The following is a 20,962-nucleotide window of genomic DNA, read 5'->3' on the forward strand; positions in this document are numbered from 1 at the left end:
TGCACCATAACAGTTCTGATTCTGAGAAACTGGGAACTTAGATTCACAATTGCAAACTGAATGGAGATGCTTTGCAAAGCATTCACCCAATTGGCATTGAGTCTCCCTGATGTAATGGAAACTGCATTGTGAGCAGCAAATACAGTATAAAGTAGTAGAAGTTAAGTCGCTGTTCCATCTGGAAGGAGTGTTTGGAGCCTTGAACAATGAGAAAGGAGGATGTGGAAGGGCATGTGTGGCATCGCCTGTGCTTGCATGGGTGCTGCAATGGGAAGGAGCAGTGGGTGGTGGTGCAGATAGAGGAGTGGACCTGGGTATTGCAGAAGGAATTGTTGCTTCAGAATGCTGAAAGGGGAGTGGAGGTTATGTTTGGTGGCATCATGCTGGAGGTGGTGGAATTGGCGGATGATGATGTGTTGAATGTGGGGGCTTGAGGTAGAAGAGGAGTAAACTTTAAATTTCTAGCTTTTTCCAGTTCTAATAGTTTTTAAAGAAGTTCATTGACCTGAAACATTAACTCTTTTTCTCTGTCCACAGATGATGAGTATTTCCAGCATTTTGTTTTATGTTAGATTTCCAGCAGGTTTGATAGGTATATTCAAGATTGTGAAGTGTTACATAGGGTGAATAAGGAGAAACTGTTTCATGTGATGGAAGGTTTGGCGATTAGAGGGTATAGAGCTACAGTAACTGCTAAAAGAACCAGAAGTTCCATTAGGAAAATTAAGTGAGTTGTTATGATCCAGAATGCATTGCCTGAAGGAGTGATGGAAGTAGATTCAGGAATAACTTCAAAAGGGAATTGGATGAATACTTCAAGGAGAAACATTTGCAGAGTTAGAGGAAAAAAGCAAGGAAGTGAAACTAATTGGATGGCTCTTTCAAAGAGCCTGCAAAGGGGCGATGGGCTGAATGACCCCCCTGATGCATATCATTCTGATTCTATGGTTCTTGACAATAGGCCTCCCATTTTTGGGTGAACATATTGAATATTATTTCTGATGTGAAATAGCAGAAGTAGAGTTTTGAGTATTAGAGATCTCTTTTGATATTTTGTGGGGGGGTTTTTTGTTCTACTAAAATCTCCCTCCATCAACTTCTCAAAATCAGGTAACCTGGTCATTTCTCATTTGTGTTTGTGGGATTTGCTGTGCGCAAACTAGATGTACGTTTCCTGCATTGCAGCAGTGACTATACTTCAAAAGTACTTGGTTGACTGTAAAGCACTTTGGAACATCCAGCAATCATGAAAGACACTAGAAAGCAAGCCTTTTTTCCTTTCAGTTGAAAACCAAAATACTTTCCTTCTGCTCATTCAATAGATAGAAAATAAGGCTTAGGTTTGAGTTTCAAATTGTAAGTACTAGCTTGTGTAGGTTCAATAAAATATTACTGCCTAGAAAAATTGGTTATAATTTTCTAATTTTAGCTGGGGATTTGCTGAATTCTCCTTTGTCCCCTGTGTTCTGCACACCTGGTCTGAGAATTCATAAAGATTCCTCCCAAGTTCCAGCAGATGAAGAAAGAAAATCAAATGAATCCGTACCATCTCCAGTATTGCCTCATTTTGAAACGCCGTGGCTGAAAAAGCAATCTACTGTGAGTATGACCTTTAGCACTATTGTAAATCTGTACAAATGCAAGCACATAATCATGTTGTGTCTCAGATCTGCAAATAGTAATTGCTATCAAAGAAACCAATTACATTTTTATTTGATATGGCTTTGTAGAAAGATTAGTCAATTGTGTGAGCATTTTCCAGTCACTGATCTAAACAATCATTTAAAAGTCAGGATTGGCTTTTTTTCCTGCCTGCCTGATTGATTTTTGCCTTTTTGCCTGCCCAAGTGTCACTTGTTTCTTATACTCAAGTGGAAGCACAAGTCATTCAGAGATTTTCCAGCAGGCTTGCCAATCTGACTACCCCTGTCCCAAGAATATACTCTCAGCAGAAATGTTATGTTGGATTTGTGTGAACAGAAGCATCTGCATGTTAATAGGTCTGAGTACCTGCTGGAATCTCTAAATTGGTTTCTACGATTCATTATTGAAAGCACTCTGGTTTAGACTTCTCAGCTGAACCCAAATTTGCCTTTTTTAATTCTGCTGTACTGTGAATGAATGTAACTCCTTGAGAATTTAGTTCGACCTAATGAAATGTAGAATGGTTACAACACAAAAAGGAAGCCATTCTGTTCTCTGCAAGAGCAGCTCAATTGTTCCCCTTTCCCCGTAGCCCTGTAATTCTTTCCTTTTCAGGTGCTTATTCATTCCTTTTTGAAAGCTCCAATTGTATATGTCTCTACCACAAACTCATTTCATATCATAGTCACTCACTGGACACACACAAGTTTTGGCTCATGTCACCTTTTGGTATACTTGCCAATCACCTTAAATTGTTGTCATGCCCTTTGGCCTTTGGCCGATGGGACTAGTTTATCTCCATCTACTGTTTAGCCCCTCATGGTAGCACTTTTATCATAATTTATCCTAAGATCTTTCTATTGGGGAGACTGATATAGATATTGAACAAAATTTAGTTGGGTAAAGATATCAAGAGATATGGACCAAAGGCAATTGTATGGAGTTGATTTGCAGGTCAAGCATTGGAACATAGGAATTTCTACTTGGAGAAAGACGAGCGTCCATCCATTTTGCTGTCTTCTAATATTTGTATCATTTTATTTCAAGAAATAGTCGTTAATTACACATGGCAATCAATTTGACAATTATTCTACTGCAAATCCAGAAATGAAACATTGAAAGATTCAGCATCGGAGAGCTTTGAAAACCATAGGTCCAAAGTCACCTTTTTACTCTCAACTATACATGTATCATGTCAGTTTTCAAATTACTTGTACTATACCCCAAAATGTTTTTTCTCTCAAAAAAATTTTAATTTTCATTTACTACTAACTGCTTCTGCTGTCTCCCTGGAAGTCTGTTCCATAGTGACTTCTCACTCACTGAAACATCTGACACTCCTATGAACTGAAACTTGTACCTTTATTCACTGTATGTAAGTTAGTGTACTTATATTCAACACAATATGGGATTGTTAAACCTATTACTGCAAGATAGGGATTGAAGACTGGAAATACTACAGCAAAGCCCAGAACTGAATTGAAAAAACTGGTATTCAGCACTAAAGACAATGGCAGCAATTTTGATGAGGGCAGCCATGGCCAAAGCCATGGCAACTTGGAGTAAGTGGTTGCCAATGGGGGAAAGCTAATACAAGGAAGATCACCTCAAAGTGGAAAAATGACACAACACACTGCCAGTGCGACATAAAATTGCCTGACTGCCCATCCAGTCCTATATACACTTTGAAGTTACCATTATCTGCTTGTTGCTGTAGTAATGTTGAAAAGTGAAATTAAGGAGCTCTTTCTCCCTGATGAGAAGGAATGACAATTGCTACTAGACCTCCTTGCATTCCACACAGTCTAACCAATGGTGTAAAAGCATATTGCCTTTTTGGTTGCTAAGGAGAAGAAAAATATCTTCGAGGGTATTTATTCTCCCACACAAAAGCTGTTCATAATAAATTGAATAAAGTATAAATGGCACCGAATCCCCTTTTATGTGAGACACTTATGTTTTTCTTTCATATTTTTTCTCTTTAGTGTCAATATTTTAAAAACGAAGAAACTATTACACTTGTAGAAAAAACTGCAGCAGATGGGTTCAGTTTAGAAGAACCTCAGCCACCAGCCATTAGTTCTGAGAATTACTTTCTGAACGGATGTGGCAAATCACCATCGCCTCCAGTAATGATGACTGACTGTGAAATTCTAAATACACCAAAGGCCCCAGAAATGACCACACAGATTACTGCCGATGTCCTTAAGGTTGGTATTGTTTCTTCAATTTTCACTGCTGCAAGCTGAAATAGAAATTAGTAAAATGGAGCATAGAATAAAAGCTATATGTGCACATTTTTTGACACAGTTTCTACTCAGCTACCTTCTGTTTTATCATCCTTAATTAATAACTGAATGTTAGCAAGAATAGGTTACAGGAAGAATGGTTGCATCAAGATAGGAAGTGAAGATTAGAAGTACTACAGAAAAGCCCAAAACTGAATTGAAAAAACTGGTATCCAACACTAATGGCAATGACAGCAATTTGGATGAGGGCAGCCATGGGCAATACCAGGGCAACATGGAGCAAGTGGTTGCCAATGAGGGACAGCTAAGTGCAGAAAGTCAGTGGTAATGGGATATTCTATAGTTGGAGAGTAGACAGGCACTTCTGTAACTGCAACAGGGAGTTTTAAGTGGTAACGGAACCAGATGCAAAAAGATTGTGGAGAATTAAGAGGAACAATCAGAAGTTGTGCATCATTTTGGGACCAATGACAAAGAAAGAAGTAGCATTGAGTTATGTAAAGGGAGTTTCGGCAATTTGGAGATAAGAGCAGCACCTCAAGGGTAGTAATCTCAGGATTGCACATGTTGTCATGTGCTATCCAGCATAACAATAATAAATGTGCTATCCAGTATAGCAATAATAAAATGTACAGGTCATTGGTGAGGCTATATCTGGAGTACTGTGTACAGTTTTGGCCTCCTTAAGGAGGGATATACTTGCACTGGGGACAGTTCAGAGAAGGCTCATTAGGTTGATTCCTGAGAGGAAGGGGTTGTCTTGGGAGAAAAGGCTGAGCAAGTTGGGCCTATGCTCATTGATGTTTAGAAGAATGAGAGGTGATCTTATTGATAAGATCTTGAGGAGGCTTGACAGGGTAGATTCTGAGAGGATGTTTCCCTTTGTGGGGCAATCTAGAACTAGGGGCACGGTTTCAAAATAAGATTGAGATGAGGAAGAATTTCTTTTGAGACTTGTTAATCTTTGGAACTTACTACTGCAGGGACCAGTGGAGGCTGGGTTATTGAATATATTCAGGATTGAGTTAGGCAGATTTTTGATCTACAGGTGAGTAAAAGGTTATGGAGGGGCAGGCAGAAAAGTGGGGTTTCAGCTATGATCTTATTGAATGGTGGAGCAGGTTTAGGGGGGCCAGTTGGCTGCCACCTCCTCTTTCTTAGTATTATTTTTAAAATATTCTGCTTTTCTATTTTTCCTACCAAAATTGATAACTTTGTTTTTCTCCATTATATTCCAGCTGCTACGTCTTTGCCTACTCCCCTAACCTGTCAAAATTGTTTTGCAACCTCTTTGTGCCTTCTTCATACTTTTACTTTCCCACCGAATCATGTATTGTTAGCAAACTTGGCTACATTACCCTCAGTCTCCTCATCGAAGTCATTGATATAAACAGTAAATAGTTGAGGCCCAAACTCTGATCCTTACCCCACTAGTAGTTACAGTCTACCAATCCATTTATTCCTACTTTTGTTTTATGTCTGTTCACCAATCCTCATTTTTCCCACACGATTTTTACTGGTTTATCTAATTCTTTCATGAGGTGTGGTTGTTGCTGGCTAGGCCAGCATTTATTGCTCATCCCTAATTGCCCTTGAGAAGGTGGTGGTGAGACACCTTCTTGAAACACTGCAGGCCGTGTGGAGATACACCTACATTGCTGTTAAGAAGGGAGTTCAAGTTTTGACCCAGTGACAGTGAAGGAACAGTGAGATAGCTCTGTCAGGATGGTGTGTGGCTTGGAGGTGTACTTAAGGTGTTGATGTTTCCATGCATCTGCTGCCCTTGTCTTACTAGATGGTAAGGTTTATGGGTTTGGAAGATGTTGTTGAAGGAGCCTTGGTGAGTTGCTGCAGTGCATCTTATAGATGGTACACACTGCTGCTACTGTGGGCGATGATGGAGGGAGTGAATCTTGAAGGTGGCGAGTGGGGTGCGAATCAAGTGGAATGCTTTGTCCTGGATGGTGTCAAGCTTCTTGTGTTGTTGGAGCCACACTCATCCAGGCAAGTGGAGAGTATTTCATTACGCTCCTGACTTGAGCCTTGTAGATGATGGACAGGCTTTGGAGAGTTAGGAGGCGAGTTACTCACTGCAGGATTCCTAGCCTATTGTAACCACAGTATTTAAATGTCTCATCCAGTTCAGTTTCTGGGTCAGTGGTAAGCCCCCAGGATGTTGACAGAGGGTGCTTCAACAACGTTTTGATGTCATGAGGAAATTATTAGATTCTGTCTTGTTGGAGATTGTCATTGCCCAACACGTGTGTGACGTGAATGTTCCTTGTCACTTCTCAGCCCAAACCTGAATGTTGTCCAGGTCTTGCTGCGTATGGGCACGGACTGCTTCGGTATCTGAGGAGCCGCAAGTTGTACTGAAGATTGTGCAATCGTCAGCAAACATCCCCACTTCTGGCTTTACGATGGAGGGAAGGTCATTGATGCAACAGCTGAAGATGGTTGGGCCTAGAACACTACCCTGAAGAACTCCTGTAGTGATGCCCGGGGACTGAAATGATTGACCTCCAACAACCACAGCCATTTTCCTTTGTGCTAGGTATGACGAGTGGAAAGTTTTTTCCCCCCCGATTCCCATTGACTTCAGTTTTGGTCGTGCTTCTTAAAGCCACATTCGGGTCAAGGGCAGTCACTCTCACTTCACCTCTTGACGTTCAGCTCTTTTGTCTATGCTTGGACCAAGGCTGTAATGAGGTCAGAAGCTGAGTGACCCTGGTGGAAACCAAACTGAGTGCCGATGAACAGGTTATTGCTGAATAAGTCCCTCTTGTACTATTGTCGACAACCCCTACCATAGCATTGATGATCAAGTGTAGACTGGGGCAGTAATTGGCCGGGTTGGAATTGCTCTGCTTTTTAAGGACAATATATACCTGGGCAGTTTCCCACATTGTTGGGTAGATGCCAGTGTTTTGGCTGTCTGGAACAGCTTGGCTAGGAGTGCAGCTAGTCTTCAGTACTATTGCCAGAATGTTGTCGGGGACCACAGTCTTTGCAGTATTCAGTACCTTCAGCATTTCTTGATATCCTGTGGAGTGAATCGATATGTTTGAAGACTGTCATCTGTGATACTGGAGACCTCTGGAGGAGGCTCAGATGGATCATCCACTTGGTACTTCTGGCTGAACATTGTTGTGAATGCTTCAGCCTTACCTTTTGCACTGATGTGCTGGGCTCTCCCATCACTGAGGATGGGGATATTTGTGGAGCCGTCTCCTCCATTCACGACTGGATGTGGCAGAACTTAGATTTGATCCGTTGGTTGTGGAATTGCTTAGATCTGTCTATCACTTGCTGTTTATGCTGTATGGCAAGTAGTCCTTTGTTGTAGCTTCACCAGACTGACAATGCATTTTTAGGTATGCATGGTGCTGCTCCTAGCATGCCCTCCTGCCCTCTTCTTTGAAGCAGGGTTGATACCCTGGCTTGATAGTAATGGTGGATTGGGGGATATGCCAGGCCATGAGGTTACAGATTGTGGTTGAGTACAATTCTGCTGCTGATGGCCCACAGTGCCTCATGGATGCCCAATTTTGAGTTGCTCGATCTGTTTGAAATCTATCCTATTTAACATGGTGGTAGTGCCACACAACACGATGGAGGGTATTCTCAATGTGAAGGCGGGACTTCGTCTCCACAACGACTGTGTGGTCACTCTTACTGATATTGTCATGGACAGAGGCATCTGTGGCAGGCAGATTGGTGAAGTTGAGGTCAAGTATGTTTTTCCCTCTTGTTGGCTCGTTCACCACCTGCCGTAGACCCAGTCTAGCAGCTATGCCCTTTAGGACTCAGCCAGCTCGGTCTGTCATGGTACTGCAGAGCCACTCTTGGTGATGGATATTGAAGTCCCCCACCCAGAATACATTCTGTGCCCTTGCCACCCCCAGTGCTTCCTCCAAATGGCATTCAACATAGAGGAGCACTGATTCATCAATTGGGGGCTGGGGGGTGGTGGTGGTTGCAGTACATGGCAATCAGCAGGAGGTTTCCTTGCCAATATATAAAAACAAAAAACTGCGGATGCTGGAAATCCAAAACAAAAACAGAATTACCTGGAAAAACTCAGCAGGTCTGGCAGCATCGGCGGAGAAGAAAAGAGTTGACGTTTCGAGTCCTCATGACCCTTCGACAGAACAGTTCTGTCGAAGGGTCATGAGGACTCGAAACGTCAACTCTTTTCTTCTCCGCCGATGCTGCCAGACCTGCTGAGTTTTTCCAGGTTTCCTTGCCAATGTTTGACCTGATGTGATGAGACTTCATGGGGGCCAGAGTCGCTGTGGAGACTCCCAGGGCAACTCCCACCCGACAGTATACCTATGTGCCACCACCTCTGTTGGGTCTATCCTGCCTGTGGGACAGGACATCCCCAGGGATGGTGATGGTAGTGTTTAGGACATGACCTGTAAGTCATACTCATGGAATCATACCTATGTTAGGCTGCTGCTTGATTAGTCTGTGAGACAGCTCTCCCAATTTTGGCACTAGCCTCCAGAGGTTAGTAAGGAAGACTTTGCAGGGTCAACAGGGCTGGGCTTGCCGTTGTCATTTCTGGTGCCTAGGACGATGTGGGGTGGTCCGTCCAGTTTCATCCCTTTTTATTGACTTACAAGTGGTTTGATACAACTGAGTGGCTTGCTAGGTCATTTCAAAGGACACTTAAGAGTCAACCACATTACTGTGGATCTGGAGTCACATGTAAGGTAAGATGACAGATTTCCTTCCCTAAAGGACAGTAGTGAACTAGATGGGTTTTTATGACAATCGACATTAGGCCTTTAATTCCAGATTGAATTCAAATTCCTATCTGTGGTGGTGGGATTCGAACGCGGGTCCAGGTTACCAATCCAGTGACAATACCTCTAGGCCGCTGCCACCATACCTCCCTAATAGTATTTAGATCATAACTATTCATTTCTGTATTATGCTATTAATTAATGCGCACATTCAAATATCGTGCCTTTACCTTTAATTTATTTCTATTTTTCCCCCATCATCCATGACTACCCCTTTTTGACCCATTCTGCATATTTTTACCCAAATGGCTACACTGCAACACAACCTCGACATTTCATTTGTTGTTTTTGAACTCTAACTTTTCTGCGTTGTCTCCCACCTCTGCCACAACCACCACCGCTTTGGAGTGTCAGCACCAATTCCAGCCTGATTGTGGAGCCTATGTTAATGGAACAGCTCCCTCTTTCCCCAGTACTGATGACCCTGGACAATGATTCAAAACCCCTGCCTCCAGACCACTCTTTCAACTACACATTTAAGCTTCCAATCTGTTTTTCCTATCCCTTGCAAGTAACATTCGCACCACACAGTGGCAGGCAATGACCATCTCCAACAAGAGAGAATCCACCCATCACCCCTTGATGTTCAATGGCATTACCATCACTGAATCCACCACTATCAACATCCTGGGGGTTGATCAGAAACTGAACTGGGTTAGCGATATAAACACTGGCTGCAAGAGCAGGTCAGAGGCTAGGAATAGTGTGATGAGTAGCCTACCTCCTGTCTCCCCAAAGCCTATCCACCATCTACAAGGCACAAGTCAGGAGTGTGAGGAGATACTCCCCACTTGCCTGGATGAGTGCAACTCCCACAACACTCAAGAAGCTTGACACCACCCAGGACAAAGCAGCCCGCTTGATTGGCACCACATCCATAAATGTTTACTCCCTCCACCACAGACACACAGTAGCAGCAGTGTGTACCGCCTACAAGATGCACTACAGGAATTCACCAAGGCTCCTTCGACAGTACCTTCTAATCCCATGACCACTACCATCTAGAAGGACAAGGGCAGCAGATAGATGGGAAAACCACCATCTAGAAGTTCCCCTCTAAGTTACTCACCATCCTAACTTGGAAATATATTGCCGTTCCTTCACTGTCAATGGGTCAAAATCCTGGAACTCCTTTCCTAACAGCACTGTGGGTGTACCAACATCACATGGACTGCAGCAGTTCAAGACGGCAGCTCACCACCACCTTCTCAAGGGCAACTAGGGATGGGCAATAAATGCTAGCCTGGCCAGCGAAGCCCACATCCCATGAATGAATTTTTTTTAAATGCCAATTTGAACATTAGTCCTAAGACTGTTCACAGTTTTGCAGTAGATAAGATGGACTTTATTATGGGACACAATATCAAAAATTCTGCACACAACAAAATAGCATGGTTAGTTTGAGTTACTTGAGAACAGAGATTGAACAGATAAATACAAAGGACTGTAAGGTGATACATTTTGGTCAGAAGGATAAGAGTAAATGCATTGAACAGTAAAACTTCAAAAGGGAAAAATATTCAGACTTTGGGGTTAATATACACTTTTTTTCAAATGACCGGACATGTTTTCAAAGAAGAATAAGGAATCCTAGGTTTCTGAAATGAGACTATATGAGCAAAGAGACATTGCTATATCTATAAAAATAATTGATTAAGCACAGTTAACATATATTGTCTTGTTTCAGGTATCCCTTTTTAGGAAGGGTTTTGAAATTTTCTGAGACAATAACAGATTGAGGAGTTTTAGTTAGGAGAAGAAAAATTATGAATGGCTTTATGCCATAACTAGGCTTGGTGAGCCAGTAATTTAGAGGACATAAGTAAAAGGGCAAGACTAGTGCATCATAACTTCTGATTTCTGGTATCCTAGTAAACCTTTTCACACAGAGTTGTTAGGATGTGGGATACCCTGCTGGAAATAAGCAGAATCCATAATCTTTTAAGTGAAACCAATTAAACCAAATCAACAAAATTGGGATAAATCAGGCACAGCACCCTAACTCGGGCCAGCTGTAAAACCAAGAACAAAATTTAAAGGAACCTTACAAACTTTAAATCAAAATGTGATTAAAGGGGTCAACAAAACACCCCAGTCCCCGCGGTGCCCACCGAGCACGGAAGGGCTCGAGTGTGTCAGCAGACACTGCGTGCTCCCTCTCCAGGGACATCCGGCAGCGAACGTAGCTGCGGAAGAGGGACAAACAATCGGGCGGGACTCCCCCATCGATCGCCCGCTGTCTGGACCTGTTAATGGCCAACTTGGCCAGGCCCAGGAGCAGGTTCACGAGGTGGTCCTCCTCCTTCCCGACCCCCTTCCACACCAGGTGCCCATAGATCAGGAGCGTGGGGCTGAAGTGCAAACAAAACATCAATAAAAGGTTTTTCAAATAACTAAAAAGGGAATAAGCAGAATCCATAATGGTTTAGAAACAAAAATGCATAACTACTTGAAACAGCAACAGATGTGAAAAGGCCGTGCCTTTGTTACATCTTGACTTGACTATTGCTGCTCATGTCCTAATTCATGTCAAGTCCCTTTCACCCATCACCCCTGTATCTCCTGACCTACACTGCCTTTGTCCTGACTGCCTTGATTTTAAAATTCTCGACCGAGTTCTCAAATCCTTCCATGGCCTTTCCCCTCTCCTACGTCTGTAATCTCTAGCCCTCCAACCCTCTGTTATTTACAGTCGTCTGATTCTGGCCTCTTACACATCCCTGATTTTAGTCGCTCCACATGGATGGCTGTATCCTCAGCTGCCTAGGCCCTAAGCTGTAGAATTAATTCCCTAAATCTCCACCCCTCTACCCTTTAAGTTGCTCCTAAAATCTACCTTTTTGACCAAGTGTCCAGTGGCATGCACACACTTGTTTGATAAGCTCCTTAAAAGATTTGGATATTGGAATACATAAGAGTAAAATTTCAGCTTGCTAATGATATAAACTTGGGGGTATGGCAAAAGTGAGGATGACATTAATTGACTGCAACAGGCAGAGAACTGGTCGATGGATGATAGAGAAGTGTGAGGTAATGTGTTTAGGCAGAGGAATAGGGGAAGGCTTTATAGACCAAATGGCACAGTTCTAAAGAATGTACAGGAACAGAGGGAGCTGGGGTGTTCATGTGCATAGACCTTTGAAAGGACATTTTGAGAGTGATTAGTAAAGCATATGTAATCTTGGACTTCATAAATACAAGTTTTGAATACAAAAGCAGGGAAGTTATGCTGAACCTATATAACTCTCTGGTTGGGCCACAGCTAGATTATTGCATCCAGTTCTGGTCACCGCACTTTAGGAAGGATGGGAGGGGCCTTGAGAGGATGCTGAGGAGATTTACCAGAATGGTTCCAAGGATGAGGGAATTTTTTTTATCTCCAAGGTTAGGTTGGAGAAGCTGAGGTTCTCCGAGCAAAGCAGATTGAAGGGGAGCTTTGATAGAAGTGTACAAGATGATGACAGGTTTAAATAAGGTAGGCAAAGAAAAGCTATTACCTTTAGCTGGTGGTACAAGGACTAGAAGATTTAAGGTTTTGGTTGAAAGATGAAGCGGAGATGTGAATAACAACCTTTTTACGCAGAGTGGTAATGACCAGGAACTTGCAGCCTGCAAGGCTGATGGAAGCAGGGGCAATGAATGACTTTAAAAGGAAATTGGATGGACACTTCACAGAAATAAACTTATTTATGGAGATAGAGTGGGATCATAGGACTGATTTTGGATTGCTCTACAGAGAGCTGATGTAGACTCAATAGGTCAAATAGCTTTCTCTGCTGTAATGACTCGGATTTTGACTTCAAAACGTTTTACTAAATTGAAGATGTTATACAAATACAAGTTGTTATTTATTTCCAAAACCTGACACAGATGCATAGAGCCATCTCCTTTTCTATAAAATTCTTTGTATATCTTGTATAACACAATTATGACCAGTTTGTAGGAATTTTTCTGATTTGTCTTTGTACTCAAAGTATAATTAAAATTTAATGCCACTTTTTGTATCTAGGAATTTACCAATTCTTTTGCCATAGTGTGCTAATAATTTAATCTGTGTACCAGATACTGCAAATTTATGATGCAGATTTAAGGACTCCTCATGATACAAGACACCCATCTAGCAGACAAAATTTGACTTCTGTTAATCTAATGACCCCATTCGGGAACAAATCAGAGAAAGAAAATAGGTAAGATGTGATCTTTGATTTTAACACTTCAACATTGGTATTTTCTTGCTGTTTTGTATTGAATAAATTAAAATTCCTGACCATTACTGCAACCTATTACAGCTAATGCAATTCCAGGTTGCACATCCTAACTTTTCCATCAGAAACATCTCCACATCAGAGGTGGAGTCTGTTGAGCATGGGTTATCCTTTTGTTGCAATGCAGCCTACGGGAGGATTCAGCTTTTGGCACTGTTTTCCAGGTTAACCCAGGATGGAGAATACATGGAAGAATGTGCTACCATGGCTCCTGGTGTTGAAAGGCATTGCATCAGAAGCAAGGCCACTTCTAGTAGATTTCCAGGATATCTGAAGAGTGAGTGGATGGATTAAGCTGCATATTTCTTGCATCATGTAGACATAATTGCAAAACTGTGCAGATTTTGCAGCCTATATAACACTTCTGTTTAGTTCTAGTTATCTGGAACTGATAGAGAAATCTTAGACAATAAGCAGTTGAAAAGGCCTTTTCAGAATTGCCATAGCCTAATTCAAGCTATCCTGCTCAAACCTATTTCCAAGACAGACAGCCCTGTGTGGTTATTTTCCTTGTTGAATGTGGAGTAATTTTTCCTCTTTTCCTCGCTCTCTCTTCCTGTGCTCAAAGTGACTGAGTTCTATCATTTTGTTTGAACTTAGAGGTTTGCAGTGTTTTGTAAGGAGACATTTTTCTCTTATTCCTGCACTCACTCCACTTGCACGTTCTCTCTATCTCTGTCATGCTACTTCTGTTATCTCACTCTCCTTGCTGCCCTCGCTGTCTCTGTGATGACAGTCCTATATCTGAAAGAGCAAGCACAGCCAAGCCTAATCTTGATCATTCCTGATGTCCATTTTAGCAGGGATCCTTAACACTTAATTCATTTTTAACTATTTTATAACAAATATCTGGAAAAAAGTTCTTGGATAAAATTAATTTCTTTACTCAGTATGCTAGATGGTTAGAATAATCTTACAAATAAAGTAATGGAGCAAAAATATTTTGAGTTTATTCAGTATACAGCCAGATGCCATGATTGAAAAGTTTTGGATCAAGAACTTTTAATAAATCTTTTCTTATCCCTGGCTTATGAACGAAGTACCATTTTTATTGTGGCTTTTCATAGCTGGTGCCAGCAATTTATTTACATTTCATGCTACAGCACAGTTATCATACAAAAATAGTGTGTGATCATTGCACAAGCAAAACCAACATAAAACTGCAGACTTAATGGTGCAGTTAACACTATAGTCCAGTCATATGGTACTAAATGTTATGATATTTATACCTTGGGTAATCAAAAAGCATTTGGATTGATATTACTCGTGTTCCCTTTTAGTTTTTCCAGAAAGTAACCTTTCTCCATCTTTGACAAGTCTTGGTGAAAGGAATTGAGCAAGACTGGATAATGAGAAATGAATATACTAGATTTAATCAGCAAATTAAAACTGTAACCAGAGCAAAATGCTTGGGTCATTATGCCAATGGAGAGTTCTGTGTGATTGAATTAGCAAGTACAGAAGCAACTCTGGATCCACACGAAGGTAATGTAAGCTATGTAAACAGTACTGTAGGAAAAAGTGTTATCAATGAAGTGCAGAAAATATGTTTGCATATTCCCTTCATATTATAAGGTCAGATATAGGTTGTAATTGAGAATGAATCATAAAATGAATTGAACTTAGTGGGGTAGAAAAATATATCATGTGTTTGAAGCCATGGGTATATTATATGGAGGTAGAATACTGAAAACTGCGTGACAGGCATTCAAAATGTGATTGTGCATTTGTCTCCTTCCAAAACATTCCAAACCTCTAAGTTCAAACAAAATGATAGAATTCGGTCACTATGAGCATAATTTATGTGAAATCTTCAATGCAGCATTTTAATCAGAATTCAAGAATGTAGAAGATTGACTTTGATTAAGTAACCAGCTTCAGAAGAGGAACGGCACGGGAGGGAAAACCCAAATCAAACTACATGTACATATGTTTTTTGGTCCTTCCTTCTAGCCAGCCACAACTTTCACTTTGCAGTTTTTCACTTGATGTATTTGTGAAGTTATACATCAATATCAGAAAGTGTACAGTGTAATTTTAACTTGGGTTTTTAAAATGACAGTTAAACTTTACCTGCAGATTTTGCGTTTCATGATTTTGGTTCCATCTTAAAGGTCATGCAAAAGTTTGGGTTGTGATCAAGGCCAATGAATTATAGTTATCAGAATCCCACATAAAAATAAAATGTTATGTTTAACTGTTTTAGGAATAAACTTTGTGGAAAAATCAGTAACCTTATGCCTGATTTTAATATTTGTACATTCAATAGAAGAACATTTGGAGAGTACTCTACACTGGCTGTCACTGTTTTACTTAGTGTCAGTTTGGCTCTTGTTAGCACTCACAGCACACATTGACTATATGTCTGCCTATGTAAGTGACTACTTCACAGTCAATTACTTATTTCACAGTCTTTTTGAAGTTTTTTCAGATGTCCATGGACATGAGAGGTGCTATATAGGACATTTATAAAGTCAATGTGGAACTTTAGCTTCAGGTGTACACAGGATAGCAAAGTAAATCGCATTTGAAGTTTTAATATAAGGAAGTTCAAATTTCTAGACTTCAAAGTAACTGATATTTCTGTGATGTATTATTAAATCTGATTTTCCACCATTTTCAATTAGTTTCAGCATCATTTGTTACATTAACATTAAAAAACTTTGCATTATGCTTTATGCTGTTCAGTTTGCTTCTATCATATGTACATCAAAAGTTATTAAAGTTTAAAGTAGCACTATTCTTTTCCTCTCTTGTGCTCTCACTCATTTTGTTCTGCTGTAATGTTACAAGCTTGTCAGTAGCATAATGACCATAATTAGTGGCACAATGGGCTGACACTACTGGGCCTCCATATAGTTAGACCAGTATTCCTGGCAGAATGAAGATGATTCGGCACAATAATTCCCTAAATTCAGTTTTCTGATGCTTATGTATGTTGAAACATAACACTTGACATTATACAAGACATATGAATTAAAACATAATACAACAGTTGGTAGGTAGATTGAAAATGTTGCAGCAGGAGGTAAGTAGTTGAATCACCTTCCTAGAAAACCTGCTAAACTCAATCTAGTTGTCTCGTTAACTTGTTTTTCTCTAAAGCTGGATCTGTCTCATACATTGATAACTGCTGTGTCACTAGGACTTCAGTACACACGTTAGGGTTCATGATGACCAGTGGTGTTGGGGGAGGTGGTGATCAGAGCACAGATGCATTTTGCGCATGCACAAAGACCAAACCTGGAAAATACGAAACAAACAATATTCTGTCAGCAAACAATTCGGGGCAATAGCCTCAGATACAGGATGGTCCTGCAAATTCTGAGACATTTGATCACCTGGAATGACCCCATCCCTGATATGTATCTCCAAATATGAGATATGAATAAAAATTTCTTCATTCAAACAATTATGAATCTTTGGAATTCTCTTCAGAAGGTTGTGGATGCCCCATCATTGTCCATCTCAAGTCTAAATGTATTCAGATTTTTGGTCACTTTGAATCGAGGGATATGAGGGACAGGCAGGAAAATGGCATTGAGGCAGAAGATCACCATGGTTCTATTGAATGGTGGAGCAGGCTCAATGGGCCTTATGGGCTACTCCTTGTTCTTACGTTTGATGGCTTAGACATAATGGCACTAAAGTGAATTCAGAGCAGATGTATGCACTTTTTTTTCAATGCACACCAGCTTAGCACGTGGGTACTTGAAGAATAGTAGAGGCAATCCAAGAGCAGATTTTTATCTCTGCAGTGTTATCATGAACAGGGCTGGTTGCCAGCAATTGCTCATGCTGAAGTAGTTATGCACCAAATGTCTTGTGGCCAGGCTTTATTGGGCCTATTGTGTAAAATGCTTTTATTGGTAACAAACGAGTCTTTGGAAATAGGGCATTTAGTGAATAGGATTACATGGTGAATGGGTGAATAGCTTGTGTCTTGAACCCTTCAGAATATCAGTAATTAACACTCTTGATGTTTAAATTTTTTTTCTTATTCGCTTTTAAATATATCTGCCATATTCCTTTAGTTTTTAAAAACATAGGTTGCGTGTCAAATTTTGTTGATACCCCTGTGAAGCACTTTGGGATGTTTTCCTATATTAAAGGTGCTCTATAAATGCAAGTTGTTGCCTCTTCCTCCATCAAATCTGGAGCTAGGATGTACTTTAAGTCCTAGTTAGCTGAACAACAATTTCCCAAAGCACAGCCTTGAATTGTTAACTCTGTTTCTCACTCCAAAGATACTCCCAGATTTACTGAGTATTTCCAGCATTTTCTGTTTTTATTCCAAGTATTTCAACCAGGTTTAATGCAATTATGTACACACTCATTTGTAGGTCTCAATACTACTTGTTCTGAGGCTGGTCACTGTTGACTTGAACTAAACAAGTTACTTTACAGTGATCAAAAATGGAATTCTACTTTTGAGTTTTTGGGATTTTGCAAGTGTTTTGGAGATTAAATTCTGAGATTTATATTTTCACTGCCCCTCCTGATTTTTTTTTTTGTGATCTGACAACAGGTGACCTTCCCTGTAATATACAAAAGACCCAGTTAGGCCTGTTAATTTGGTGGATGCCATTTGCTTTACATGGGATCCTGGGAGGTTTAGTGATATTTTGGAATTCACATTCTTTCTTTGTCCATTTTCTGTGGGGAGAGAAAAAAAAATTGGCCTTGACTTTCATTTGCCTTTCAAATGTAATGAGTGAAATCTGGTTGGGCTCCAGGACATGAAAATGCAAATGCTGTAGCCTGGGTCTGTTCAGAAGGCATTAATACAATGTTTTAAATTAGCCCTGGTAGTGTTTATGGTGTATTTCTTTTTATAACTGTCATACCCTATAATGCACGATATTATTTTGTAATGCAACTTTGAATCATTTTACCAGAAAATGAGTAGTCCTGGTTTTTGGTAATCATCAATATCTGGTATTGTTGGGTAAGTTGACTTCAAATTCACCAGATTTTAAGTATTCCCACATCCAAATATGGGCTACAAAGTAGATCATTCAGTGTTTAAGCTTTGAGATTATAGAAAAAGTTTGGTTTCTCATCTTTGAGTTGCAACCTTGAAGTAGTCATTCAAGTTGAACTGAGACCGATTTTGAGAGACTTATATTCTATGTAAGATTCCCCTAAAGTACTGATTTGAATTGTGCTAGCTGAATTAGCATAATTTTTGAGTGCTCACAATAAATCTCTCCTTTGCATTGATTGGTGCAAGGCTCGGAGCTCTCACTTTGTTGATGCAGATATGGAAGTAGTACTACAATTTAGGGACAAGAGTGGTTGGAGGGTGTGCTCCTTTTTAAGAAGGCAGCTCCTAGCTAGTGCAGAGAGGGAGGTGGGGAAGACTATGCACTGCCACTCAATACAGGAAGAAATTTAACAATTTTATTAGTTGAGACAAGTGGTGTCTGACCTTTTTCACAATCTTCCCTCCCATTGTTAAAATGTTTGCTATCAACTTTCAGAAGGCAGTGTTCATTACAACTCTAGCTTTTATCTAAGTGTTGCTTCACTTATTCTTGTGTGTATTTACTCTTCGCATGACAGCTGGGAATTCAACTATATGAACAGAATATCCCAAAAAATTTACTGAACTTTGATGTCACTCCTTTGAGAGAAAGCAGTGCAATCTGCTCCTCAGAAAGCCACTCTAATAGATTATTTTCCTTTTTCTCCTTCCAAGAGGAACAGAAAAGTTCAGCACCCAGTGATCTCACCAAATCACAGCACTCATCTTCATTGTATCTTTACATCACAAACTCAGGATGGCCTAAAGTGATTTACAGACAGTGGAATATTGCAAGTGTTACTGTTATTGTATGGAGGGAAAATGCAGTAACTGATTACCACAAGCAAAATCCCATAACCAACAATGAGATGGGACCAATCATCTATTTATGACTGAGGAATATATATTTGCCAGCACTCTGGGAAAATTCACCTCATCTGGAAAAAGATGATATAACTGAAATTTGAAATATGGGACACAACATGACAAAGATATAGCTTGGTCCCAATGCACTGTCAAGAAGCAATGGCTGCCATAATCGTATGGAACATTACGAGGGCGGTCATTTTGGATTGCTACTGGCAGTTTGGATGGAATAGTCAACTAGTAACAAATACTACATTAGGGAAACCACTTGACACTGCTGAATACCATAGAACTTGTGGCAACACTAGAAACATATGACACAAAGGTGCTGTAGTCCCTATAAATGTTCAAATTATTGGTAAGGTGTCAGATTGGAAATACCTGTCTGTCAGTTATGGAAGTAGTACTACAATTTAGGGACAAGAGTGGTTGGAGGGTGTGCTCCTTTTTAAGAGGGCAGCTCCTAGCTAGTGCAGAGAGGGAGGTGGGGAAGACTATGCACTGCCACTCAATACAGGAAGAAATTTAACAATTTTATTAGTTGAGACAAGTGGTGTCTGACCAGTCAATGCAATGTTTTTTTTTAAATGCAGGATCCTTAAGACTTTACCCATTGAGATGCTGCAGTATTCAAATTTCTAAACATCCAGTCGCTATAGCAGCAATGTTCATGGTGATTGAACAAATCTTGTTGGTAGTGCTACTCAGCTGGTATCTTTGAATGACAGGTGGCATCAGCTATGATTATAGAGGGTCATTTTTACCTCCCAGGTGGCACTAGATTCTTGCCTGTCTGAATTAGAGTGCTTAGCAGAATAAAGTTGCTTAAAATAAAGGTATTGTACCAGTCCCTGGGACTGGAAGCATGATGGTGTGCCAGAAGTCACAAATAAAGAGAGTGCTATCCCTACCAGTTGATATACATCTGTACAATCTGAGTCACAGATGTGAAATAGTGGAAGTGTTTTTATTATTCTATGGAGTTAAAGATCAGTTAATTGCCACACAGCAAGGTCGCACATCCAGCAATGTGGTAAATGACTAGCTAATCTATTTGTTGGTTGAAGGATAAATGTATGCCAGTGCCCTAGGAACATTCTCATCCTTGAAAAAAATCCAAGATCTTATTTTCCCACTTAAATGGGTTTTGTTTGCACATCAACCCCACGCTCCAGGTCTTCGGTCACCTGGGACATGGAGATGGAGGACCTCCTTGTGAGCCTGCTCCTGGGCCTGGCCATTAACAGGTTCAGGCAGTGGGTGACCAAGGGGGCATCTGGCCTGATTGTCTACCCCTCTTCTGTGGCTGGGTGTCCCTGGAGAAGGAGCATGCAGTGTCAGCTCGCACGATTGAGGCCTTCTGTACTCATTGGGCACCACGGGGATTGGGGTGCTTTATAAACCCTTTTGACCACATTTTAGTTTGATGTTTTGAAGTTTCCTTTTAACATTTGACTTTTATTTGCAGTAGCCCTTTCTCGTTTCTCCTAATTTAATTTAATTGGTTTCATCAAAAGCACCCTGGGAACATTATCTTCAAAAAAAAAAGCCAAGCAACCCAATTTTCCCACTTAAATGGAAATTAGTCTGGAGAAGTGTGAGGTGATGCATTTGAGGAAGGCTAGGAAATGTAGAACAAATGTTAGGATACGGAGAAGTGTAGAGGAACAAAGGGACCTTGGGTGTACATTTCCACAGTGCATGAAAGTGGCTGGACAGGTAGGTAAGGAGGTTCAGAAGGCAAATTAGATATTTGCCTTTATAAGCCGAGGCACAGATTATAAGAGCTGGGGAGGTAATGCTGGAACTGTATAATAATCAACCTTGATCCTCATGAGAGATGTTGCTTGTATCTATAGTGAAGACTGATGCAAAATAACTGTTCAATTCAAATGCTTATTTTCCATTGTTTCCCAGCCTCTTTTTCTATTGGATCAATGCTCGTTTTAACTCAAACCTATTTAAATATCTATAGACACTCCTATTATCTGACTTTATATTTCTAGCTAGCTTTCTCTTGTACTCTAACTTTTTCCTCCTTATTTGTCATTCTTTGCTCTTTATGTTCTGCCCTGCCACCTGTCTTTGTGTAACCATATG

General features: G+C 40.5%; 2 protein-coding genes across 3 annotated transcripts in view; one reads left to right on the forward strand and one right to left on the reverse strand.

Moving 5' to 3' along the window:
- The window catches only part of ska3 (spindle and kinetochore associated complex subunit 3), a 44,462-nt gene extending 28,751 nt beyond the window's left edge, over positions 1-15,711 (forward strand). The window contains exons 7-11 of one of the 2 annotated variants that reach the window (XM_041198992.1): positions 1,430-1,599; positions 3,630-3,854; positions 12,767-12,891; positions 13,134-13,246; positions 14,250-15,711. In XM_041198992.1, coding sequence (XP_041054926.1) covers positions 1,430-1,599; positions 3,630-3,854; positions 12,767-12,891; positions 13,134-13,246; positions 14,250-14,305 — 689 coding nt within the window. In that variant the 3' untranslated portion in view covers positions 14,306-15,711. The remainder of the gene's footprint in view (positions 1-1,429; positions 1,600-3,629; positions 3,855-12,766; positions 12,892-13,133; positions 13,247-14,249) is intronic. The other variant, XM_041198993.1, reaches the window with a different exon arrangement.
- Positions 13,895-20,962, reverse strand: part of sap18 (Sin3A-associated protein) — a 31,164-nt gene continuing 24,096 nt past the window's right edge. The window contains exon 4 of the mRNA XM_041198995.1: positions 13,895-16,212. Within this exon, the coding sequence (XP_041054929.1) occupies positions 16,131-16,212 (82 nt within the window). The 3' untranslated portion in view covers positions 13,895-16,130. The remainder of the gene's footprint in view (positions 16,213-20,962) is intronic.

Source organism: Carcharodon carcharias, chromosome 11, assembly GCF_017639515.1.
Source record: "Carcharodon carcharias isolate sCarCar2 chromosome 11, sCarCar2.pri, whole genome shotgun sequence".
Taxonomy (NCBI): domain Eukaryota; kingdom Metazoa; phylum Chordata; class Chondrichthyes; order Lamniformes; family Lamnidae; genus Carcharodon; species Carcharodon carcharias.